The 27,462-nt window shown below is 42.5% G+C and overlaps 1 protein-coding gene across 6 annotated transcripts in view; it reads right to left on the bottom strand.

Moving 5' to 3' along the window:
* Positions 1-27,462, bottom strand: part of ADGRB3 (adhesion G protein-coupled receptor B3) — a 576,088-nt gene that overhangs the window by 268,882 nt on the left and 279,744 nt on the right. For all 6 annotated transcript variants that reach the window (XM_056856072.1, XM_056856071.1, XM_056856073.1 and 3 more), the window contains 3 exons: positions 13,288-13,434; positions 11,027-11,102; positions 4,486-4,588 (listed from right to left, as the gene is read on the bottom strand). In XM_056856072.1, coding sequence (XP_056712050.1) covers positions 4,486-4,588; positions 11,027-11,102; positions 13,288-13,434 — 326 coding nt within the window. The remainder of the gene's footprint in view (positions 1-4,485; positions 4,589-11,026; positions 11,103-13,287; positions 13,435-27,462) is intronic.

Below are 27,462 nucleotides of genomic sequence, written 5' to 3'. Positions count from 1 at the left end.
ACACTATGGCATTGAAATCCTTCCCCTCCCCAAACCCTGCTCTTCTCAGGCTCCGCCCCAAAAACCTTCTGCCAGTGGTGAAGAGGGACCTGGCAACAGGTTTTAAGTGTGAAATTCTGTGCACTAAATTCCACTAATGTCAGTGCAATTTACTAAAAATTCCATGAAAAGCTGGAGATATTTATACAGAAATTAGGAAGTGTTAGTTGGTGTATATTGAGCTATCATTTCTGGGGGATCAACTTTGCTGTATGAAGGTTTACCTCCTCCCTCTCCACCATCTTGAATGGGCTTGATTGCAATATCAGACCCACCATCTGCAGAAAGCACTGAGATTTTGGGATTCAAATTGAGTCAAAAGAAAATAACACTTCTCCCATAATGTTATTGACAAGGCTGCTGTCCTTCTGCCTTGTCAGCGTTTTCTGGCCCTGCGCTAATATGGAAGTCATTAATATCCTGTTACAGAAAGGTGGACAAAGCCAAATGACAATCAATGCCCTGCATCTTCTGCTGCCAAAGTCAAGCTAATAAACTTTTTAAACAATTGGCAAAGAGGCAAATGCTAGGTCAGTAGATTATTGAAAAGTACAATAAAATAAACAAGCTGAAAAACTGCTTCTAAAAATGGCTTTCAAAGACGTTATTTTAACCTTCCTATGGCCTTGATGTTGTACCATTATTTAAATTACTTACATCTTTATCTGTTGATCCCAACACTGATACACAGTTTAGTGCGGTTGTTTTGATTTTTGTCTTCTTATTTCAACATGGTGACCAAAGTCATTGCAACCTTTCCCCTTCCATTCTACTAACGTTACAGAAGCTACATTATTGCAATTAACTATTTCAGCTTTCCTTACGATGATCCACTTACAGCGCTACACGTCATAGGACCAATTCACATGTTACAGTGCCCATGTATTGCCTGGGAAATGAGGCAAACCGAAGAAAAACGAGGCACCTGCTACTGCTGATGGTAAGCACCTGAACATGACTTTTTTTGGGGGGGGGGTTGTGTGTGTGTAATGCCTAAGAACCCTGGATGTGTGTTACCATTCCAGAGAATCATGGTAACGACCCCAAACAGCTATTTTTGTATACTTTAAGCTCAGGAATTTTGGAATGCACTCTCCTACAGTCAAGTGTCTGTCACATGGACTTTGTAATGTATAACTCATCCATGAGGGTACAGTAAGGTAAATGTAAGCACTAGTTCATTAACTTCAGTTGTGAGAGTTGAGAACATGATTAATGGTGCAATCATATGCAGAGTTTCTCCAGTATAAGTCCATTCAAGTCAGTGGCCTTACGTATCAATAAGATTTCACCGCAAATCATTCCCACTGATGAATTAAAAGTGTTTAACTTTATCTGGATTGGGCCTTTGATTTTTAGGTAACCATGACTCATCATATTGACTATTTAAACAAACTATAAAGATACTTTTCTGTAGATATCTTCGAATAATTTCCTAAAATATTTTAAATAAACCACTCTGAAAACATAATTGAGATGCCTTGTTAGAATTCAGAGTATAGGCATTGTTGTATATTACATATGTATAAGTTTGTAGTGCTACTATATATCGTATATGTTTTCAACTGCAACGACTGCTTCATGCATTACAAAATTCCTACACAGAGACACTTCCATATAGTTGTTACGGCCTTTGACCTATAGGCCATATAGAGCATATAGAATTGTATAGATTTGTAGAATTTTCCTATTTTTGGATCGTTGAGTTCTTATTGAAATCCATTTAGAGATCTGTCTTTCTCCAGTAAAGGCTGGAGAAGGTACCATCAGGCAATGGCTGGTCAGGCAAAAGACCCCTCCCTATAGTATTCATGGGGAAAGCAAGGGATGCTTTCATTCCATTTAAAGACTGTCTTTCTCTCGCCTTATTAAAGCAGTTTTTGGCTGTCTCTCTATCTGACACTGTAGAGACCTTGAAAATATGCCAAAAAAACTATGACATCATATGTAGGAATGTCGGCTTTAACTAACATCCAATCTTGATGATTTTCAACTTCATTTTGGTGTGTTTTTCAACCTCAAACTCATGTCTCATTCACAGTCCAGTGAAAAGTGTCTAAGAGATGTCTAAGGGATGCCTCACTGAGAATATTGAAATAGTATTAGATTCATAAACCATATGTATTAAATATAGTTAAATAAACTCAATACATAAATAAACTTAGCAACTGAACAGTGTTATAGCAAGATATGTAACTTAATCCTTTCTTAAGTTTCTTATTATTTGTTTTAAGAGAAGAAACATGATAAAGCATGCTTATAGAAATGCTATGTATTTTGTATAAAGATGAATAATCCCGAGATTAGAATCTTTACAAGTATATGATATATTCTGCAAAAGTATATATATCAGACTTTTCTGCAAACCTAGGGTGTTTTTCAGGTTTGTAAAAAGCTTGTCTTGCAGATTCACAGCTCCAGTCACCAGAGTTAAGTATCCTCAGATTTGGTCAACTTCGCTATTAGAATATGCAAGTGGGGGCACATGAGACTCGGGGAGAGGAAGCCGATTCTCTCCCCCATTTCTCGCTGAGCCCCATGTGGCTCCCCATCACTGCTTCAGCCACCTCCAGGCCCCACACTGCTCCTGCAGTCCACTGCCACCATGGCGAGGCCCCACACAGTTCCCAGAGTTTGCTGCTGTGGCCAAGCCCCACCAACCTTGCGGAGTCTGCAGCTGCTGCAGCAAAGCCTGGTGTCGTTCCCAGGGTCCACTGCGGCTGCAGCTGAGCCCACTGTAGCTCCTGGGGTCTGCAGCTGCCAGGCCTGGTGAGGCTCCCAATTACTGCCGTGCACTTCCGTGAGTCCCCTGCTGCTGCTTCTGGGCCCTTTGCAGTTCCCCAAGTCTGCTAGCACAGCTGAGCCTCACACAGCTTGCAGAGTCTGAAGCTGGCTCTGGCTCCTAAATGTCTGGGGTGGCTTGTAAAGATGAAGGACATTTGTCAAGGGTTGCCCTACAATACATTCCATGTACGAATTTCATATATGAAACATTAGAAGAAAACATACCGTGCATTCCTGACCCTGGGGGCCGATTCTCCTTAGGAGGCGGCGTGACCTCGCCACCAGTGTAAGTGCGTCTTGTGCCATGATTAGACACACTTATGCTGGTGGCGAGGACAGTTCCGTCGGTGCCTGAGCGCTGTTGAGCTGTGTGCCGCCCCTCCACCGGAGCAGTCTCCCTGTGGCGCAGATCACAGTGGAGACTTGCAATGCTGGCGTGGGGGAGCATTCCCGGGGTGGGGCGGGGGGAGGAGCTGCCATTAAGCAGCTTCCTGTCCCCTTTCACCCTGTAACGCTGGTGCCTCGCTGTTCTCTATGGGGCGAAAAGGCCCCACTTAACAAAAATAAAGGCGCAAAAGGGATTTTTTTTGTTTCTCTGCGTAGGTGGAAATGCTTAGGAGGCGGCTCGACAGCGCCTTCTCCCCGCCATTCCCCTAAGCCGATTCTCAAAAATGCATGGATAATGTATCCCAATCACTATTCAAACCCTTATTTTTAACATTCAGATCCTTTAGCACAAGCCTTTAGTGGAGGAAATCTCTGGAGATTTTGTAGTCAACTATCTGTAGAAGCAACAACCCAGTATGTAGCTTTTAAGCATGAACAGTTCTATAGAATGGTTTTTAGAAGTTTTTATTGGGGTGGGGGTGGCCTCTTGCAGCAAATCGATGCTCTGTACTGGAAGCCGGTTTGGAACTTTCCTCAAAGAACAGCTAAGCACACCACACTCTACCTCACTCCTAATACCATGTGGGAGATGGGTGCTGTATGAATGAAGACCCAATTCTCATAATTATTCTCCTACAAAAATTAAAAAGGGGAGGAGACCCACTGTGCAAATCAGGATTATAAGTACATGGGCTTTCAAGGGGGAAACTGTATCACTCATTAACATAAAGTATAGTGAGTCTCTGTTCATTTCCCATTGGTAATCTGGTAATTGTGCAGTGTTTTCACATGTCAATTGACAGTAAGACAAAACTGTTACTCCCTTTCATATCACAAAGTCCTATGGTACCTTTACAATATGTTATCATCAGTTCCATTATGTTACATGGGAGAGCTTGAAGCCTCGCTTGGCTTGGGAATAAGAACATGGGGGACAATTATTTGAGCAATAAACAAGCCAGTTTTCTGATTAGTTGGCTGAAACTGAGCTACATGAGAGACTCGTGATAATCTTGGGAAATTACAAGCTTTGAATAATGGATACAATTCTTTGCCATATAATGGAACAGAAAAGGAAAATTATGAAATGTTGATTTTATTATTATTTTAGTTACAACAAACAAACAATCTGCTCATAGAGCAAAACAAAAGAAAACAAAGAAATAAATGAAGAGTTTCCCTGAAGAAGGCCCTGAAAATTCCATTCTGAAGGCAGAACATTAAAAGAATAAAATGCATATCTATATAGATACAGGGATTTATATTAATACTTACATTAGCCAAATGAGCTAACTCTATTTCTAGGAAGGAATCAGATGTTTTGGGTTCAGGCCTTATGGTGACCACAATGATTTTGGAATTAACAACTGTATAATTTCTGGAAAAAAACACAAAACAGTTAAAAACATTTATTAAAACAACAATTTATGCCATCAAATAAATAGTGAGGACAATCTGACCAAATGTAAGGATAAAAAGGTAAACTTAAAAAAAAAAAAAACCCTCACTTTTATTATAAATACAACTGCCCCTGTTAGCAGACATGGCGAAGATTGAAAAGGCAAAGTGCCATTTCTTGGGTACAATTCATTGATTAAAAAGGCAGATTGGCAACACAGGCTTTCAGGTAAACCTTGAAATGGCTATAAATTAATTTATCTCAAGGTAGACTTAGTAGGCTTGTTTTACACACAACAAAACATATTTCTTGCAATGACCTAGCATGGCTGTTTTGCTGACAGCTAACTTACAAAGTTAAGATGGATGACAGCAAGGAGAGTTTCCTCAGATGATTTTTCCCCTTGATATACAACACCAGGGACTTTACATTATTCTGTTTCATAAGTGAATGAGAAACCCCATTGTATGAAAATATCTGAAGGGTCAATTCACAGACCGCTTACGTTGCAGGATTCCTCTGGGATTTATAACTGTAAGGTCAGGGCTTGACCTACTGCTCACTGGTATCATTAGGAGACTTAATATAAAGTTCTTGGTCCCTTAGGCTGCAATCATCAAACCACTTATATCAGAATAGCTCTATTCATTTTAAAGGTGCTCTCGTGTAGAAAGTATTTGGTGGACAGCAGCCTTAACAAACTCTCCCCTTTTAAAGAACCATTGCCTCAAATTTTGGCCTTTTTATTGCTTTTTGCAGTTAATGCCTGAGGGTGTTCCCAAGCATTAGCTTCTCAACAGAATTGCTTCCAATTTTAGAGGGGGTGGAAAGGTATTCTCTCAGCAAGATGTAAAGGCTTGTTCTTTGGTATTATTTTTTGAATGTAATTGCACTCTCCATCCTGCTTTACTAGGTTGATACCTGCACACATAGTATTTGAGAGACTTATACTAACCAGTATTACAACAAGAACCTATTATACCAGATGTTTGAGTAACTGAAAATAGAATTTACAACATATACACATGCCTGGTTGGGTTTGAACTGTTTGTATTTGTATTCATTAATGTATTTTTGTAAATGTGTGCAGGTTTACAAAGGGTTTTAATTAATCACTGATGAGGGCCCCGTAGGCCAAAACGCATTTGGTATGTGGTTATAGTTATCAACCTCAGGAAATGCCATTGTGCTATTTTAATGCTTTTAAATAATTTTAACTTTTATATAGTGCTTCTAATAAATTATACTTTCAGTATTTATACATAGACTTATATATATTTTCCTTTCACTCAACCTTGGGTACCCAGCTTTTGTTTTTAGGTTGGGTTCTATTCCCCTCCTTTTTTTCTTCCTTTAACCACATCAGACAGCATGTACTGAATGGACAAATTGGCTAGAAACAGAGGTCCTCCTTTGGAATAATGACACATGACCTGGAATACAAAGAGCAGGAAGGTCAGCGCCTTCCCTGCTCTCCCTCCAATGTTCTCCTGAACGATTCTCCTGCACCAGTGATAGTAGCAGAGGAAGTATGGAATAGGGAGACACCACAAATATCTACCACCAGAGAGATCAAATTATTCTACTGCTCCATGTTGTACTGATTTTTGTTCCACTTGTGCTGACCCATTTGAACTATCAGCATGAGGACTGGAATACGGTGCCTGTGTGTTTGCAAATGTTGCTCATTCAGACATCATTCCTGACACATCTCTAACTGAACTGCTCTTACAGCTACTCAACTGTGCAGGATATTTTTAAAAAATGTTGCAGCATTTCCTACAAAACTAAAATGATGTCAACAAACCAAAACCAGTTAATTTTTTAAAAAATTTCTATACAAGTGTAGAAGCAATATTCTTTCAAGGATATCCCAACTGAATGCAGTAACCCAACCCACTACTTCCTTATGGATTGATTGATGTGGAGTTGCCTACTTTTCAGGCCCTTCCCTGTTCATTTCAAAACCACTACCTCCTTACGGATCAAGTGATATGAAGTTTGTGTGGAGCCCACTTTTTCAAGATCTTTCCCATTCATTTAAATCAGAACCACACCTGTGTGCATGCAAAAAAAAAAAAGTCCATTCCACTTAAGTGAATGTGCGAGTCTGCTCACCAAGGAGCTGCATGTATCCATTCAAGCATACATGGAACTCCAACGAGGAGCAGTATTCATAATTTCAGTACTAAATGAACAAAAGAGGCCAGCTGCAGTATTTTGAATATGCTTTTCTATTTAACAGCCCCTACGTTTTCCAGTTTTTGCTGTTGTATAATGAAGAAGTGCAACTCCGCATACTTATTCCAAGCAACTGCTTGCAGACAAATGTCAGACAAAAATGGTAATGCTTAAATATTGCAATATATTTGTCTTGCAGAAATATTGGGAATAAACTATGTGGTTATCCTACTTTGAACTAGATTTTTCTTCTTTTCAATAACACTATAAATTAGAGTCCTACACTTGTGACAGTAAAAGAAAGATAATCACTAAAGATGTTTTAGTGGCAGTAGACAAATTTTCAATGCCATATGTAGTGAAGCTGCCATGAAATGACTATTAATATTATTGTAAAGGGTTGCATCTATTTGTTTCTGTGTACTATGCAGAAAGTGTCTTGGAAAGCAGTTCAAAAGCATGCAATAAATAGCAAAATATAGATTGAATTATAATAAATACATACAGATGTCCTTGTTTGGATCATGAAGATATAAAATAGTCCAATTAGCCTTTAAGGTATTCCATCACTTTTGCTTGTATGGTTCCATAAACAATGGCTTGGTTGTTTATATGCCACCTCAAGCCTTATAACTAAGTAATGTCTACTAGCTGAGTTTGATTTGGATCATACATCATTATGAATCTAGTCTTTTCACTGAGGTACTTACAACACAATTCCTGGGGGGGGGGAAATATTCAGTGAGCCGACTAGTCATCATGCTGGCGTATCTTGGAGATGCACCAGTGTAAGTCAGAGTTAGACAGGTGCAGTGCCCAAGCATCACCTCATCACTCTTGGCCTCCATCACTTCCTAATGGCAGCCGCCCATCAGTGGACCAGTGGTGTAGGCTCCTAGGCCAGCGTGGAAGTGGGTAGACTGGGGGTGTGCTGGGAGTTAATCAGCCCCCTAAGCTGTTTCAGCCTGGGAACGCCCCCTGTCAGTGGCGGAAAGTTACCCTAGCAAAAAAGCCTGCATAGCCCATAGGCGTCCATGCAAACGTAAAACTCAAGTGCCCCCCCTCTTGCATGGCCATGCCCAAAAGGCCTAGAGGAGCATAAAATGCCAACTGCAAGTGCAACCAATCACCTCCCTCCCCTCTGGCAGCCAAACTCCCTCCCCAGCACCCAAATGCTGCCTTCCAAGCCCTACAAAAACCTCTTGTCGGGACACCCCGGAGGCTGATGACTCAGGACTGTTTCAGAGTGCCCCATCATATGGACTTAGAGCAAACATCATGGCACTTTGTTGGTGGGAAAAGTACAGAAAGGGCACTTAGCCCTACTGGGCAAGCACTTAGAGCTGACACCCAAGGGAGAGAGCAAAGGCCCAGGCGTGGCCAGGCTGCCAGGAGGCACCCCTACCAGTGAGTGACAGAGACACCTGACTGGGCATACTGTCCCTGTCATCTTCCAGTGCCCGTTTCTTGGTGATCACTGCCTTTGGACCATGTAGGCTGTGGTCACTGTCTGTAACAGATTGCTGGGACCCTTGCCAGCTCTGTAAGCTGTTATTGTTAGACAGGGATTGGTTCCTTTAAGGGATTGGGGGTGTGTGCCTGCCCCATCCCACCCTTCGACTGTGATGTGTGCAGGGCTGGGTCCCTGGTCTTGCTGGGTCCCTGGACCTGCTTGCCCATGATCAGATCTGTCTGCCCCGTCCATCACAGCCCTGCTGATGCACCTCAAGACCTATACGAGATGCAACGGTGTGGTTACTGGGGACGTTGACATCATTGCAGACTGCGTGGCCCCACTTCTCGGTCTTCTTCCTCCTCCAGGTCTCTGCTGACTAGCCGCTCCATGCTCAAGCCAGCACCCGGCTGCTGCGGCACAATCCACCCCTGAGGATTGCACTGCCCGTGCACTAAACCAAGTCCTGCTGAGTCTGAGCATGTTTTTAAATAAAAACTGACTGTTTAGAAATTTTGGAAGAGTTTCGGTTTAATGAGCCTCCACTTATTGTTTATGAATTTGTGAAATGCCTCAAGACACTTCTGGCATGCAACTGATGTTAAATAGGAATCAAGCTTATATTGATGGCAAAACCAGAACCTGTTGGGGTAAGTGATGCTATGGGATGTACAAATGTTATGCCATGCTGCAGTATTATCAAGAATCATTCAACTTTGTCGAGTTGAAGGGAAATAGACATATGTGATGAAGAACCTTCAGCTGTCCAGACGCACTCCTGCATGATAACATCTAATTCCACATTTGTTTATTCAGGGAAACTATCAATTAAACTCAGCAAATGCTTTTCCTGAGTAAGGGATATGAAGGGCAGAGGTCTGAGTGGGAACAAAATAGACAGCATGCTATATTCATTTCAGGTTTGAAATATAGGGACGCCTAATTAAATTTCTAAATACAATTATGTGGTTGAAAGCAGTTGCACCAGTGAAATAACTATTTACATTACTTTGCATGTTTACTGGGGTTCTAAATAAATTTAGTTCTAAATAAATTTGTTCATGGGCAAGGGAATCTTGCATAAAAACTGCTGTTATAATTTGATGAAGCTGCCATGAGGCTTTTCCACCTGGGATATTCTCCCCAATGGGGACCCAAAGTGACTTACATCATTTTCCTTTCCTCCATTTTATCCTCATAACAACCCTGTGAGGTAGGTTAGGTTGAGAGTGTATAACTAGTTCAAGGTCACCCGGCAAGCTTCCATGGCAGTGTGAGAATTTGAGCCTGGGTCCCCAGATCCTAGTTCAGCACTAACTTCGGGTCTTTGTTTTGATTATGCATGCAGTTTTTGACTGTCAGAGGTCACCTCCCTCTCCCCCTGCGTTCCCCGCTTTTTGCCCACATTTTCAAATTTGAGATAAAACAGGTCCCTGAAAATATGGGCAAAACCCACAGAAACGCAGGGGGAGTGCAAGGCAACCCCAGACGGTCAGAAACGGCATGCATAATTAAAACAAAAACCTGAAGTCATCAGAAGGGTGACCGCAAGGGAAACAGCCAAGCATAAAAGGCCTTTGTGATCCATAAAGAAACACACAGGGGCAATAAATAATTCAGAAATACTTTCCCTACAGTGGAAGAGTGTGCCATTGAGGAGTTCCAGGGTTCCTGCTCATCAAGCCTTGAAACGTAGCAATCTATCACTATGGTGCAATTGCCCTGACTGCTGAGGTTTAGAGGTAGATAAGCAGGATCAAGCCCAGAAGCACAGCAGAAACAGGAAGGATGTACCTGAACAGTCTGGGAGAATTTAGGAGGGAAAATTGGTGCTGGAGAATGTGTACTACATCCCAAGCTGTAATTTCACCCCTTAATTTTAAACTTCTGTAAGCTAACCCCTTCTTTTTTTGTAATGTAAAGAGTCTGGGGGGGGGGAAACTAGAATTAAGAAGTGCTTTTATGCTGATCCTGGCTAGCAGCCTGTCAGCAGAAGGGGCAATCTTACTCATATCTTCCTCCTGCCCATGCCACATGGCTTTGTCCATGAATGTCCTCTAAAATTCTGGGATCACCTTTTCATTGCTCACAGGAGCTGCTGAGGAAGGAGAAAGGCATGGAGGATCCACTTTTGCCACCATCTATATACATCTAGTTTGTGCAGTCTGTCTGTCTGATGGGTTCTCACTCTCCCTCCTCTCTGATACACACTTCTGTCTGCCTCTCCCCCTTTGTCCTTCCTTACATCAGCCATTTTTGTCAGAACTACAGAAAATGCTGCGGCTCTCATTATCCATGCATGGGTCAAGAAAATAACTTTGCTCCACAGCACCTGAGGAAGAGACCCATTCTCCTGACAACTGTAACTGCCTTATCCTCCTCAGCTGTCACCAACATATCTCCCCTTTCCATCACACTTCCATTTCCTGCCTCTCACTGTTCTTCCACCCTTTATATTTGACCTGCCTCTTAGCTGTCCTCAGGGGGAAAAAAACAATTGCTGCTGATCCTATCAAGCAATAGAGAGGCAGGAACAGAGTCCTGTTTCTGAGAGGACTGGAGGGGGATAGTGTGGACCAGAATAATTATCTGGTGATCTAAAACTAGGCCTGCAGGCCAGCTGACGTCCATCTCTCTCTTAAGAAATTTTTAAGGGAAGTCTTTCCTATACTGTGTCAAAAAACAACAACATGGCAATCACTGACTGTTTTCAGCCCAATGCATCCTAGAGACATATTCTTGAAGCAATATAAATTGTGCAGTCTCCTCAAGTCATCACTTACCTTAATGTAGGTAAAATGAGTTCTAGATTTTTGTACAGTACTGCTCCAAGCACAAATACAGTGGATTCATCTAGATCTAAAATGAAAGCAGGGAGGGGAATAAGACAATATGTCCATTAAATGTGCTGCCCTTCTGGCCCTTTCCAATTTACAGCCCATTCCTGAAAAGTCGGCATGCGGAGTGGGTGGGGAAGAGGCGCAGTGGGTCTCTTCCTAAGCCAATTCGTGCATGCAGTGGGAACAAAAAGTCTTTTTAAGGCTTTTTTTGTTTTCAACAGGGCCAAAAGCTGTTCCCGGCGCCGGCGTATCCGGCCGAGCCGGGATAGGAAGCCGCCCAACCAGCGGCTCCTCCCCACAGCCTGCCCCCGGAATGCCCCCCCAGCACCAGCATGGCCTCTCTACGAAGAGCTGGAGGGCCTGGCCTGTCCACCAACGTAAGTGCAAGTAATTGCGCGATTACACGCATTTACGCTGGTGGCGAGGTCACGCCGCCTCCTATGGACTTTCAGCCCATTTTTCAGGAATGGGCTGTTAGTCAGCATACAGGTACATGGAATGGTATTTATCATTGTGGAAGAAGTTTTTTAAAAAAATCTTTAAGGAAATCATCACTGCAAGATGAAATATATCCCCCAGAATTCTATCATAAAAATGTAATATGATATATTAAAGAGGGGAGAAGTCCAAACAATTGGAAAATCTCACAAGGTTTAACGCGCTCAGAGGTCTGGCTGTTGTGTGAGGTTCATCATCGGCAGCTAAACTGTGCCAGCAATTTTGTGATATATTCTGTCTTGATAATGAAAGACCCATGGGAGTTATTTGCAGAGGACTCCTTTCCTTTTAATGCAGAAGAGGACAAGACTCTCTGCTGCAGATATCTGGCACTACAGACACCACTGTGGTTTAATTCAGGAATCTCAAACCAAGGCATTTGGCCTAAGGAAAGACATTAGAGCAGCAGCACTTGGTTATTAACACAGCACACGGACAGTGTCAAAGTTAATGGAGCAGCAACCGCCAAATGAAGCCTCAGTAGGGATCCACAGACAATCCCAGATCCTTGACAAGCACACCTGTTTGACAGATATGTTTGGTGCACTAACACTTTACATTTTTATATATACACTTAAAAACCCCCACAAAGGGCATCATCTATCCATGCATGGAGAAAGGATAAACACAGAAGAAGAAGAGTTGTTTTTTATATGTTGACTTTCTCTACCACTTAAGGGAGACTCAAACCGGCTTACCATCACCTTCCCTTCCCCTCCCCACAACAGACACCCTGTGAGGTAGGTGGGGCTGAGAGAGCTCTTAATAGAATTGTAACTTGCCCAAGGTCACCCAGCTGGCTTCATGTGTAGAAGTGGGGAAACAAATCCAGTTCACCAGATTAGCCTCCACCGCTCATGTGGAGGAGGGGGGAATCAAACCCAGTTCTCCAGATCAGAGTCCACCGCTCCAAACCACTGCTCTTAACCACTACACCATAGGACTCATACAAGTTCTCTTTTCCCCCTTCCTCTTCCTGGCTGGTCCTCAGACATCTGTATATAACGGTGCATGAATCACAGCAGGCTCACTGTTATTTCCAGCTGAAGACTCTGCATTGATACTTATGCAGAAATCTACCCCCTGTTCTTGTCCCCAGGCAGCAAGTTAATTTGCAGTTTGCATGTACCCCTGCACACTCACCCAAGAACCAGCCATGACTATCTGCTGAGCCCGTGGTGATCCCTTACTCATGCACAAAGCAGGATCAGAGGTGAATTGTGCCCATTTTTAGAATGTTCAGTATCTGTAACACATGCCTAAGAAAGGTTTGTTGATGATGATGATGGAATGGCGCCCATCATGTTTAATGCGGCCCACAAGTTATAATAGTGGACAGGGCACCGATGCAGTTCTCTGAAGATGCAGAAGGTCTTCTCGTTTCTCCTCCTGTTCCTTGTGCTGTTGTCATTTCCCAACCACCATTCTTTCGGTTGTGCATGACATCAGATTGCAGTCGCCCAGAGGAAATGGCAGCAAGGGCAGAAAGGAATCAAAACAAGGACAATAACAAGAACCCATATTTTGCCCCACATGTCCACAAGTGCAGAAAATGTACTAGGGGGAGATGTAAAGAAGGAGCTGGGTCTCCCTGTGCAGCTAGCTGCAACATGCACCGATGAGTCCAAACTCCCCATTCAGAACACAACACTAAACTTCTGCCCTAATAAAAATACAATGGCAGGAAGTCTGTTTTTCTTTTTTACCTGTTGACATAGGGGTGAAGATATTTTTGGGAATGACAACCCTGTCTTCTGAATTACGTGCCCAGTCAACCATTCCTTTCCTTCCTTTCATGGGGAAATTGATGTCCGTTAGAACAGATGCTGCAGGAAGCTTCTGAATGCTAGCCACTATTAAGGAAAAAGAAGAAGAAGATCAACCAGACCATTAAGGTATCATGCTAGGAAAAATACGTTAAACATTTGACCATGAGGGGAAAGGTGGTGACAAGAACACTTATTTGAAATAGAAAGGGACATTTATACACATATAAACTGAGACAACAAGAAAATCTATCTTTACAATTAATAGATAAGCTATGGCTGAATGTTATGGCCTTGACTCTCTTGCTTGTCAGCCAAGTTCAACAGCTTAATGGGAATGATTCACTCTGTTGGCTCATGTCCTGAAAATCACATGGAAGGACATAGTGATGCTATCTCTCCAGAGCATATTCAGAATGGATTAAAAAAAGAAGTAAGGGAGAGTATGTTATGGATTGTTTGGGGAGATATAACTTCTAGAGCTAGGTTAATGAAGCAAAAACAATGCTGCTGTCCCTTGCATGGGCATAATGAGATTTAAAAACAACCCCCATTACGCAGATTGATGTATTAGCAGCCAGCAGTCCGTTTCTACCCAAGGTAAAAAAATAGCCACCAGTAGTTCACAAGCCATTACCATTTCTCTTCACTGTGAAATGTAATTATTGCCATTTCATTTCTCTTTTTCTCAGCGCATTTAGTGAGCAGAAAGCTTTGGAAACCTTACCTTATTTTAGCTTCACAACAACCCTTTTAAGTAGGTAACCGATATCTCCATTTGTAAAAGTGAGACTGATATAGTGCAGACGGCACAAGAGCTCACAGTGGGCTTGTGATTTGGGTGGCTTACAAATTCAGGCTTTCCCAGGTGATTACCAATAGTTATTTACCTTTTTTTAAAAAAAAGCAGCACCGTCCCCCTGAATCAAATTTACAAAATCCAACTACCATGGCAATTCATTTTATGTGCAAGCTAGGGTTGCCAACCTCCAGGTACTAGCTGGAGATCTCCTGCTATTACAACTGATCTCCAGCCAATAGAGAACAATTCACCTGGAGAAAATGGCCATTGTGGCAATTGGACTCTATGGCATTGATGTCCCTCCCCAAACCCCGCCCTCATCAGGCTCTGCCCCAAAAACTCCCTATTGGTGGTGAAGAGGGACCTGGCAACCCTAGTGCAAGCACATATTGGCAGAGTATAGTTTTAAATGCAAATATGGTATCTTATTTTTCACAGAAACACATACCCACCTATTTATTATTATTGCTACAGGAGACTGGAAACATATGGATAGAAAGCAGTATAATTATTTAAACACCACCACCCCATGATGAAGGTAGCAAACTCGAATTTTGTTTACTCATTTTCCCCTGTTTATAATCCAGTTGTTATCTAGACATCTCTTTTATTAGTGCTTAAAAAAATTTGTGCATGATTCCATGGCAACGCTGCCAGTTTAAAGCAGAATTCCAACTACTTGTGAGCTTCTGACAGTCTGTGTGCCATTATTCACATTCACAGAGATGATAAGCAATCTGTTCAGAGCTCCATTTCTAATGTGAGCCAGAGTGATAATTGTTTTTTGCACACTGCTTCTTGTAATCGTTTTACAACCAGGGTAATAGAGTTCATGCAGTTTGCACACTGCATCTATGTATAATGATGTGTATAAGCAATTTATGCAAGTGCCCCATAAAGGGGTAAAAGCAAAAGACAACAGGGACATCTCTAAAAGCATTCACAACAACAACATTACAGCAGAAAACCATTTGGCCTCTCATAATTGGGTTTCATTTGAAAGGAAATTGCAATTTAAATCAAGAGACAAGGAGAATCAAGATGTTAATAATATAAGCTCTACAGAATATATTGCTTGACAACTGCCTCTTAATTCCAAATTAACCTGGTTATGTATTAAAGCACCACTTCAGTACAACTGTATTTTAGGCCTTTCTACGCTGTTATTTATTTTAAAGGTTATTCCCTGCTTTTTTTGTTAACAATCCCTATTTCAAATGGCTAACAAGAAAGATTACAAAAAATTAAAACAATACACTAAAACATAAGAAATCTAAATAGGGTTGCCACCCTCCAGGTAGTAGCTGGAGATCTCCTGCTATTACAACTGATCTCAGAGCCGACAGAGATCAGTTCACCAGGCGAAAATGGCCACTTTGGCAATTGGACTCCATGGCCTTAAAGTCCCTCCCTTCCCCTAACCCCACCCTCCTCAGGCTCCACCCCAAAAATCTCCAGGTATTTCCCAACCCGGAGCTGGCAACCCTAAATCCAAATCAAACACATGTTAAGAGAGCCAGGAGATGTGGACATAGAATGCCCAGTAGCTGCCAAAAGTTAACTGAGAAAGGGTAGCTTTATCAGGTGCATACAGGAAATCAACGCGTGCGTTAACTGGCTGATCTTTCCGGGCTCCCGGCATTGTCTTGCGGGACCCGGTATCAGATCAGCGATTATTCGGGCGGGTCTCCATTGAGGTGCAGATCTTGGGCAGGACACCAGATGCAAATGGGGGGGAAAGGAGCGCAAAAAACTCAATTTTGTCCGTGAGGGGAACCATCTTGTTTCATATTCGGGGCCGGCAGAGAGCCTATCTGACAAAAATAGAGCTAGGTAAAGGGGGGTGTACATACACGATGTACATGCGCCAACTCACACGCTGTGCTGACATTGCTTCCAGGTTTACCTGGACGAGACGAGGACACTCTAGCAACCTCCGGCGAAACTCTACAAAAACCATAGAGTTTCGGTGGAGATTGCTAAAGTGTCCTTGTCGCTTCCAGGTAAACCCAGAAGTGGGGGCGTACGTGTACCTTATGCAGGGTGTACGTGTGGATCATACGCTCCCCAGCCATGCCCCCACAAAGCTCCAGCAGGTGCAGCAAAGGGATCTGGCAACCCTAAATATAATTTTTGTAAATAAATAATAAATAACCTCTCAACCTAATCTCCCCATCTACAAAATGGGAATTAATGATAATTTGGCATCAAAGATTGCTGGGAGGCTGAAAGAGAACTGATTCCAGACTGGAGTCAACACACAGTCCAGGACTTCCTAGATTATAACATTTCAGTCTGCATGTGGGAGCATCACATATCTAAACACTCTTACTATGACTAAACTTCCTATGCACAGATAGCTATCATGTTACTGTGAAGGGTTTTGGCCAACTTTCTCCATTATGTCACAATTCTACATGTGGTCCCCTCCACTTGCAGGAGGAACTGTAACACGTACTATTTCTGCATGTTTTGAATGACCTTGAGATAATGGCTGTAAAGCATTCAGCACAATTTAAAGTTAATATAAATGACTACTAGTATTCAAACAGAGAAAGAAACTGAGTTCTTAAAAATTATGGAAACTCTGCACCTCCCTACAGTGATGTTGCATAAAAAACAGCTGTATTTGAAACAGGGTAAATCTCTCTTCCCTTGTCCAAACAAATCTCAGCCACACATCTAGGGCTGCCAACTCTGATTTGGGAAATCATTGGATATCTGGAGGTGGAGCCTGGGGAGTGTAAGGTTTGGGGAATAGGAGAGACTTCAGTACAGTATAATGCTGCACAGTCCACCCTCCAGAACAGCCATTTTCTCCAGGGGAAATGATTGTGGTAGGCTGGAAATCATTTGTAATTCTGGGAGTTCTCCAGTTCCCACCTGGAGGTTGGCAACCATATGTCAGATTAACTCAGTCCTCCTGGGTTTAATATAGAAAAACTGCTGGAGACTGGCCTGGTATTTACCAACATAACGAGATTAGATGGGAGCTAGTTAGTACAAACACCCTGATCCTCTAGTCTGAGATCATGCTCAGAATAAAAAATAGCCTCTAGTTGCCTATCTCCCCCTCCTTTTGCCCTGGCTTATTTCCATGGAGGTCCATCCTTATAGCACTCAATCAGATCTAGGATAAATGGGTTCTGAGCGATCCACCACACAATTAAACGTTTGGAAATTGCTTTTATATTATTGTAGGATTCAAATGGCATCTAGGTCAGTGTGCATTAAATTAAAACCCAACCAATCTAAGTGTAATCCTATGGGAGATGTGTGATTGACATACTTTGGAGACTGACATTTGCTGTTCACCCAGAAAAGCACATAGTGAACTGAGAAAATGAAGGTTTCTTTGACCACAGAGCACTGAGTGAACCTAGTCCTGTTCTACAGAATGAGAAAACAGGTTAGCAAAAACAAAATCCTGACTGGTCCAGATATTTTGTTCAGACATCCGGATATGCACTGTGGCAATCATTTGAAATGTGAGCATGTAATTAAATTTAGACTCTGGTAAATTAGTATTAAATATTGTAATTGATTTTGGCAGAAAAGAAGCCACAGTTCATTCAGGCACCACTGAGTTTCACATATTTGTATCCGGCCATTAATCCCAATGATGTCCAGCCCATAGGAATATCTAGATACAAGGATACTGACATTCTTAGTTGCTATATATCCACACATAATTCTGACGCAATCACAGAATCATACAATCATAGAGTTGGAAGGGGTCATGTAGGCCATCTAGTCCAACCCCCTGCTCAATATAGGTTCAACCTAAAGCATCCCTGACAAGTGTTCGTCCAGCTGCTGCTTGAAGACTGCCAGTGAGGGAGAGTTCCCCACCTTCCTAAGCAGCTGATTCCACCGCTGAACTACTCTTACTATTAAAAAAAATCATATCCTTAAATCACATGGGGAATATCATATGGGATCTGTCCCTGCCATACATACATCCACAGTCACTGGCCATGATTTCTGCAATCCTAGCAGTGGAGCTTGCTTGTTGTAATCACAAAAAACACAGCTGGGTCACAGTAGTTGTATTTGTTACAGCCCTCCACACACCCTATGGTCAACCTCTCAGGGCCTCTTGCGGGTGCCCGGCCCCTAGGGTTGCTAGTTCTCCCTTTGCTACTGGCAGGAAGTTTTGGGGGTGGAGCCTGAGGAGGGTGGGGTTGGGGAGGGGAGGGATTTCAATGCCATAGGGTCCAATTGCCAAAGTGGTTCTTTTCTCCAGGCGAACTGATTTCTATTAGTTGGAGATCAGTTGAAATAGCAGGAGATCTCCAGCTAGTACCTACTGCCCCCAAGATGGTTTGATCAACTGTTACCAGGGGAAGGGCTTTCTCAGTAATGACTCCTATCCTGTGGAATGCACTGTCTGATGACACCACACCCTTGTAGGGGTTGTAAGACCAAATTGCCCCGGTTGGCCTTTGGAGGTTAATCTGATGTTCTGGGCTAGTTTAATAGTAGTATGGTGCTGAGTCATATATTTTAATATTTTATATACATTATTTGATTTTGTTGGTTTTTAACTTATTTATGATGATGTTGTTGTAGCTGTAAGACCCACTGGGTGAGCAGCAACTTAAAAAATCTAATAAATAGTGGACAGAACATTTCACCACATTACATTCCCACTTGAATAGATAGCTATGACAATTCCCTTAGAGCTGATTTCTACCACATGAATTGGACCAAAGTTGCTCCTGTGAATATACACATATGGAGAAGATATTCTTGTTCTCTGGAGAGGGGAAACATTATTTCTAAGACTTGGTTCTTGTACAAACAACAAAATAATCTAGATCCATGGAACAAAACTTTTTAAAAAACACATGATATGTAGTGGTTGTGGCATCCTCCTCCATTTCATAAGAGACTGGGAAACTCATAAAAGTTTACCGTATATACTTGGATATAAGCCGACCCGAGTATAAGCCAAGGTGCCTAATTTCACCCCCAAAATGGGGAAAAATTAGGCACCCCACGTATAAGCCAAGGGGGAAATGCACCCCCTCCCCCCTGCAAGCTTACCTGACCGGGCTCCAGGCGCGCAGGCAGGCGGTGGTGGTGGAGGCGGCCCCCTCCCTGAGCGCAGGAGGCCCCGCAGGGTCAGCTGGCAAGCAGGAGGACCGGCCGGGGTGAGGTGGGGGGGTGAGGTGTGTGTGGGGAAACCGCCGCCGCGCAGAAGGCGCGATCGCGCAAAAGGCGCAATCGGGTGGGGGGAAGAAACCGCCGCCGCCGCGCAGAAGGCACGATCGGGTGGGGTGGGGGAAGAAGCCGCCACCGCCACCGCGCAGAAGGCGTGATTGGGTGGGGTGGGGGGGAGAAGGCGGGACAGCCCGCCCATCAGCTGGCCGGTGGGAGCGCGCTGGGAGAGGGCCCGGCAGGCGAATTACCGTATTGACCCGAGTATAAACCGAGTTGAGTTTTTTAAGCCAAAAATCATGGCTAAAAAACTCGGCTTATACTCGAGTATATATGGTAGATGGAATTTCTCTTGCCTTAGCCATGTCATTGCTAGGCAAAGTGTACATCTGGCATTCTGCTGTAGAGTCCCAGTGCAGAGATCTGTTCCTTTATCTACACATTAGATGCCAGACAGATTGCCTAACGTTAGGATGAGGAAACTGAATTATTTGCTAAGGCTCAGCAATGGGAAAGGGCTGTGGCTCAGGGGTAGAGCATCTGCTTGGCATGCAGAAGGTCCCAGGTTCGATCCCCTGGCATCTACTGTTAAAGGGACTAGGCAGGTAGGTGATGTGAAAGACCCCTGCCTGAGACCCTGGAGAGCCACTGCCGGTCTGAGTAGACAGTACTGACTTTAATGGACCTTGATGGTCTGTTTCAGTATAAGGCAGCTTCATGTGTTCATGTGTGTTCATGTGTTCAACTTGAGATGGATGACAAAAATAGTTCCTGAACTCTCCCAAGACTGGAGGTCAGCTGCCATTCTGGCTACCATAGCAACTTTATTGGATCATGAGGATGTTGGGGAGGGGATTCCCTTTCCACTGTTCCTCATAAGTTGACCACTTGAAACCCTGTAAATATAATGTAGAGTTTTATGTGGAATTCTTATTGTAACTTTCCACAAATATAAATTCACAAGATAACTTCAAAAATTCATCCCTTTAATAGTGTGAAATGCTATGCTAAAATCACATCATTTGTGAGTCTGCAATGCAACATCTGCATTAGTTCCTACTGAGGAATCATACAATTCATTCTGAAGAGACCTTGAAGTAGAAACATCCATGCCTTCAGTGATCTCAGATTAAAATTTAAGCACTCTAGTAAAAAATGCTGTTAAATGAGATGTGAATGCTGAGGTTGCGGGAGAAACGGTATTTTGGGAAGCTTCATGTAATCCAAGCACTTGATCTTTTGCAGGCCTAGATCTCAATAATAATTTTATTATAATCACTGCATCCAGAGAATTAGAGTGGAATGACATTTTACTGAATTATCTGGATACTATCTTTGCACTATGAAGTGATGCTCAATTACTGACACAGTAAATAACTCACATTCACTCAGAAGTAAGCCCCACTATATTCAATGTGGCTTGTTCCTGCATAAGTTTGCAGTCTTAACAAATCCAGTAATTCCACAGTCACATCTCAAACTCCAGCGTTTAGGGCCTTACTAGATAAGATGTTGTCCTCGGGTTTGTACCAGGGACAGGCCTCTATTTTGTAGAGCCCTGGAATCCCTTTTTGGGAATGCTGCATGGGGCCTGACTCTGGTCAGGACTACCATGGTGTGAGGGGAGAATGGGCTCCTGTCTTTCCCCATGCCATTTTTCTGATCTGAAATGATGCTGGTGGGGCTTGGTGGCAGATAATGGCCCAAAAGAGTATTCCCTCTTTCTTGAATACATTAGTGAAGGGGGAAAAATGAAACACATAATCTGCCCTAAGCATAAGGAACAAAATTAAATTAATTTCCTTTCAGTGAGAAACATTAGACTTTGAGTAGGTTTGAATTCATACAAAGCAGAGGTTCTCATAATAAAACAGTATCCACATACACTGATGTAACTATACCATAACTGTATTAGCTAAAACGTTATTATTTCTGATTTTATAATGCACCATTGGACTGACGAAACAATGTATTTTTAAAGGGGAAACTGGGTATCACTGTTTCACATAAAGTAAGTCTTCTGTAGAAATCCAGCACAATTCAATCTAAAACAGGCAAAAGATGTAACTAGTTTTCATTATTTTTGTTAAACCAGAAGTAATGGTTTTGTTTTTCACATACAGAACAGAGTGATCATTGTATTGTGTTAACAATGAACCCCTTTAACAGTTCCTATATAAACGAGAGACATGAAATACAGATGGTATCTTTAATCAAAACTCATTATTTAAAATCAGTTTTAAGTTTTTGCATCGAATTTGAGGTTTAATATCATGCATTCGTTTTTATGGTAAAGTAGAAGGCATGGATTTGGCATGATTAGATGTTTAGATTTGGTTTTTTGTTACTTTATTTCACTGAGTACACAGTAAACTGTTTGGGGAAAAGTATAATAAATGCAGCATAATTCAGTTTGACTGCCCTGATAATATGTGTGGTAGATATTCATAGAGCAATCCTAGGGGGGGGTAGGAAAGGTGCACCCAGTAGGGTTGCCATGTCCCTCTTCGCCACCGGCGAGAGGTTTTTGGAGCAGAGCCATTTTAAATGCAATGGGTGTTCTGCTTGCCCGTACAGCCTACTTGTGAAGCAAGTCACTGCTGATGGTGGTAAATTTGTGTACACTCTTAAACAGTTTTCTAACTGTGCATCAGCCTGCGTCGTTTATGCCCTTCTGTGTTCTTGCCCAGTTCCAAAAATGTACATTGGCTGTACCTTACGCCAAGTACGCTTATGCATTGGTGAACATCGTGCAAGGGTAAGGGCTCAAACTCAGGACGCACCAATTGTCAGCCATTTTGTCTCTCATGGTCATAGTGACCACGATCTCAAATTCTTTGTTCTTTGGCAATACCAGCCTAAAGCATACCAGGCACAAGATGTTAAGAAGATTCTCAATTGCCAGGAGAGACGCTTCATTTTTCTTTTTAAAACATTAGCCCCTAGTGGCTTAAATACAGAATTTGACTTCTCTTGTTTTTTGTAACGTGGTCACTTTAATCAGTTGGATCCTTTTGAGAAATTTTTCTCACAGCTGTGTGTATTTGAGTTTGTCCCTGCATTCCTGTTCACTTCGAAGAATACTTACTTCTGAATGGGTTGATTACTCTTTCTAGATCCCTTTCATATGGGGTAAGACTTTATTTTCAGTATGGAGAGTTGTTCAATCTTTGACTCATTTTTAATATTAGCCTTATTGATTAGCTTCATTGTACCATAGGAAAAAAATGTTCCCATGAATTTCCTTTTGAAGATTATTTGGACTTTTTGAAAAGCAGTGAAGCCATTATTATTGGTCTCTTTAAACATCGTTGTGGTCACCAAGCTGAGGAAGGATTGGATTCCGAAACGCGTACTTGTGATAGACCCACCTTGGACCTTCCTTTGTCTCTTCGTGATTTTTCATGGACTATAATTCTTGAGTATACATGAGCCTTTGTTAAGGCCACAGAAATAATTCTTGAATTTATGTTAAAAGCAATCTGTATATATACATTTTTTGTTATTTCAGACCCAGTGAGGTTTCTGTGTGGATTTCAACACAGTGTTTATGAATATATGTTGTGTTTTGGATTTTCCAAAAAATAGAATTATTATATTCTATAATATTGTTTTCTTTTCCAGTTGGTATATTTCACATTATATTATCTTTGAAGCCACGTGCTGCCATTTAATATAGTTTCTACTATTTCCAGCATAGGTATTTTCTTCTTCCAGTACCTGGAGGTAGGCAATCCTAGTGCCCAGGGACAGTGCATCTGGGCCATCTCCTGAATAGCTTGCTGCCTCGGCACAACAAGCCGAAAATGCAATTTTCAGGAAACCCTGTGAAACTGCTCCATGCAGTTTCATGGGGCCAAGCCTCCTTTTTGTAGGTGCAATTTCAGTCTGGCAAAAGAGAGAGTTCCTGGGGTGAAAGGCCTCAGGGAGGTGACTAAAGTCAGCCCTGCCACCAGCAGCGAGGCCTTGCGCCAGGGAAAAGCTGCTGCATGGTGCTGCTGTGCAGCTCTCTGGCACCAGTGTGAGAGGCCCAGCTCCAGTGTTAGTGCCAATTTAGCCGGCACAAGTGGCACTAACGCTGATGCAGGGGTCACGCCTGCTCCAAACCCCTTTCAGCCCCCTTCAGGATTGCTCTGCCAGTCTTAAAAGCAACAGTTCAAAGAAAAATATAGCAATCCTTAAATTAGCCTCTCTCTACTTCCTGCACCAACCATATGATCCCAAAACCCTTGGCAGACGACTCTCAGCTTCAGCAACTGACATACATGACAGGTTTCTCTGATCAACTGCAGAACAAGAACAAAAGCCAGTCTGCGGGGTTGAGGAGAGAATTTCCATTTAGCAGCTGGATGATTAACGCAGTTATTAGTTCTTGGGGGTGGGCAAAACTTTGACATTCATCCAGTTAACCAATTTACACAGTGGAAGCTCAAAATTCCACCTCACAGATCCATCACCTATAAACTGGAGAAGGATAAGGAGGAAGAGGAAGACAAAGTATGGCATAATTAAGGCACCTCTGACAGTCCCTTTCCAAATTCGTTCTACGTGTTTAATCACTACGGTCCATCAGCTAGGTTTTGTAACTCCAGCATGTTTCTGGGGTTAAGGAAGAGAACGTAGAGGACAAAATTAAAGCTATCATACAGCTCCTAACGTGGAGCTTAATTTGTAAAACACAAATTTAATTTTAATTACATCATGCTATCTACTGCTGAGAGAATTATGGGGCTTTGTGCTCTGAGCACCAATTCAGACAACCAGTGCGCTCATGATGGCTTCTTTAATATGTGCTTTTAATTGTGTTGGGCCAATCCATCTTTAAATTTCATGTGCTAAGGCATGCATGATGGCTCGTAATTCTAAACATGTGTGCTGGGAAGTAAAACCCATTGAAATTTTAAGTTTACTTTTTAGTAATTATACTTAGGACCACATCATGCTGCACATTACACAGATTTCATTTAAAACATGGCACTATGATAAAAGACAGTGTGTGTATCTTTATATAACTTAATTTATGAGCGCCTTTGTGATCTTTGTGTTTCTGTTCCTTCTGCTTTCAGGGACTACGGTATATACTGGCGTATAAGCCGAGTTTTTCAGCCCCCAAAAAGGGCTGAAAAAGTCGGTCTCGGCTTATACGCGGGTCAATACGGTAGAGGAGGGAGGGAGGGAGGGGGAGGAGGAGGAGGAGGAGGGATGGGGGGAACTTACCTCCGCCGCCATCGCTGCCATCACCGCCAGGCCAGCGCGGCTTCCTCCGGCCAGGAGCTCCCTGGGAGGGCCTCCTGCGGCCGCTGCAGGGCCGGGCGCGATCGCTGTTGGGCGCGCCCGGCTCCTCCTGGCCGGCACCGGTCTGGGAGGGCCTCCTGCGGCCGCTGCAGGGCATTTCTGCTGTCATGCTTCCGTACTAGTTGTCCTTACTCTTTCCCCTTCATGACCAGTCATCTCTGCCACTTACGTAGGCCCAGAAAATTCAATTCTGGGCCATTCATAGTAAAAAAGCTGAGCACTGGCAGAAGTTGGGGGGACAACTGGAGGTACACTGTGATCACCCATCATAGTGTAGTAGGAAAAAAAACGCTTTTTCACATGCACAGTGAACACAAGTACATTCCGCATGTAAACATCTGTTTTTAAGAAAGAGCCAATGTGCCTTTACTTTATAAAGGAAACTGGGGACCAGTACCCAGAAAAATGTGGGATTTAAATCATACATTGGGCTGTACATGCATTGATTGTAACATGAGAATTACTCAGCATACGTATGAAGAAAAATCAAGTGTACACTGTACATAGATTGTATGTGTATTCGCTGTACTGTGAATAGAGCTTAACACAGAAATTACTAGACATTTAAAGTAATTTAAAAAAATACAAAGAGGGCCCAATCCTGGTTGAGCCTGCAGCTCTGTGAAATGTGGGCCTGATCAGGATCGAGCCCTTGCAGTTTAAATCCATTTTATATGGTTGTGGCATCCATGGGTCGGACCCATAGATGCTGTCATATCTTGTCTGGCCTACAACCTCTGACAGATCCAAGCATACCTGCCATTGGACTTTTTAGACCATTAATAAGAATGTCTTGACCAATACTCAAGGTGCATCTTGACGCAAAACGTCTTACTTCATTAACGTTCCTTCTAACGAAAACCTCCAGCCACATATTAGCATCTTCAGCTTCTCTCACATGACTCAGTGCTGGACTTTCCACATTAGAATGAGATAACCAAGACTGCCTCTAATATACCTGCTCTCTACCCTCCAAACTTCCTATTCTGTTTCTATTTAGAAGTCTTCTCAGAATTCATTAATTTTCTCTGCTGCACCTTCAGCCAATCAAGGTCACCTAGATCCTCCCCTTTCCATGTCTGCGAAAAAGAATTTTTTTGTGTTCCATTCAAGCTCAACTCCTAGAACTGAGGCCAGAATATTTCTGCAGATTACGCTCTACTCTGCCTACCCAGGTTTGCTCTCTGCCTGAGTTTGGCTCCCTTGGCTTGTTCAGCCATGTCTTGCACTGCGGACTCCACAGGCCTTCTCACTTCTCTCACATTTGGACCTTCACCTGGATTTTGCTTTGGCCCTGTCAAGCTCCACTGGCTGGTTGTAAACCCTTCCAGCGTGGGTAACAGTGGTAGAGAAGCTCTACTGACCCAAAGGCACTGCTCCACCCTGCCCTCCAAGGCATCTAGGCACCAGCAGCCATCCACTTCTTCTCCTGACCCTATGCAACTCTTCCAGCTTTCCCGTCCCTTGGAGGAGTTTTCTGTCCTATTTCAGTACACTTCTGGCACCAACTGTAGGAATTACCCACTGAGTGGACCAGTGCTCCCAGCTTCCCTTCCCTGTATGCTGTTCTAAGACCCCACCTCATGCCAGCATCTCTTGCAAGCTAGTGTCTGGTTACCATTGGGATTGCTTACTGCACTTGCGCACCACTGGGGGATTAGCAATTTGCCAACTTACTGTCTCACTTTTTCTGGTCCCCATTTTAAATAGAATGGAGGTCTATGTGGTACACAGAAAAACTACTAGCATTAAAAAATATAACACATTTATTAAAAAGAAAATGTCCACATGTATACTCTCAGCATGTTAGAGCTAAGCTTAGATATTAGAGCTAAGTTTAGATCTATATTATATTAGAGCTAAGCTTAGATCAGGATATAACATCACTGTCAGCATGGCAACTGATTGAGCAAGGAATCCAAAAAAAGATGTAAACACCTAATGCACTTTGCAGCTGGATTTTACTGTGTGAAATGGCTAAATCCACTTTCAAATGATCATTATAGTGCATTGAAAGTGGATCGAAAGTGCATTATTGAGGAAGTATGGAAGTGCCCCTGGTCTCTGTCCAACAACCATCAGCTGTTAGTTGGCATCATCTGTAAAGCAGCGTGTCTAGTCCATTTGAAATTTAAAGGGTTATGAAACATCAATTAACAGCTTTTTGGAGGGGTCAACTTCCTCAGTCTCCTCCCCCCTTCTTCCTTGCTCTTGTTTTATCTGAAGGGAAGGAATTAAAAAAATGGTCCTAAATTTTCAGAACCTGAAAAAGTACCTCACTCGATCCTTAAATAGTAACAAAGGTTGGGAATCTTCAGAATTATACCATGCCTACCCTGAAATATGGATCTGAAAATAGCATATATTTTTTAACTGCACACCCATAGCCCTTACCAACTTTAACCACACTTGGTTAATTATTGCAATTTTATATCATTATGAACAGCTGCACCACAGTGAGTTACAAGCAGCATATTCCATAAACCACTTAGCCAGAAATATTATTTTTATGCACCAAACTATTCCAATGAGAGTTAATTTTTAAAGTATGAAGACAAATCCCTACACATGAAGTGCAATTTAATGCAGGTTTGTTTTTTCCCTCCCCCCTTTTCCTTCCTCAGAACTGGCTTGCTCAATTCATGGAAAACAAAGCAGAAAATTAAAAATGTAAGTTACCAGCGCATGAATGCACTCAGAGCTACAGTAAACATCATTACAGACAATAAAAGCTTTGTTATCTAAATACAGAAGATTATCTTAAAAGATCAAAGCCATTAAAATTGTTGTCTCGGGGAAAGATTGAGTGATCTAAAAATGGTCAGTAACAGTAACACAAATTAATAATCCTTTAA

Source organism: Euleptes europaea, chromosome 10 (genome assembly GCF_029931775.1).
Source record: "Euleptes europaea isolate rEulEur1 chromosome 10, rEulEur1.hap1, whole genome shotgun sequence".
Taxonomy (NCBI): domain Eukaryota; kingdom Metazoa; phylum Chordata; class Lepidosauria; order Squamata; family Sphaerodactylidae; genus Euleptes; species Euleptes europaea.
Note: the sequence above shows the minus strand (reverse complement) of the source record. Positions and strands in the feature narration are given on the sequence as shown.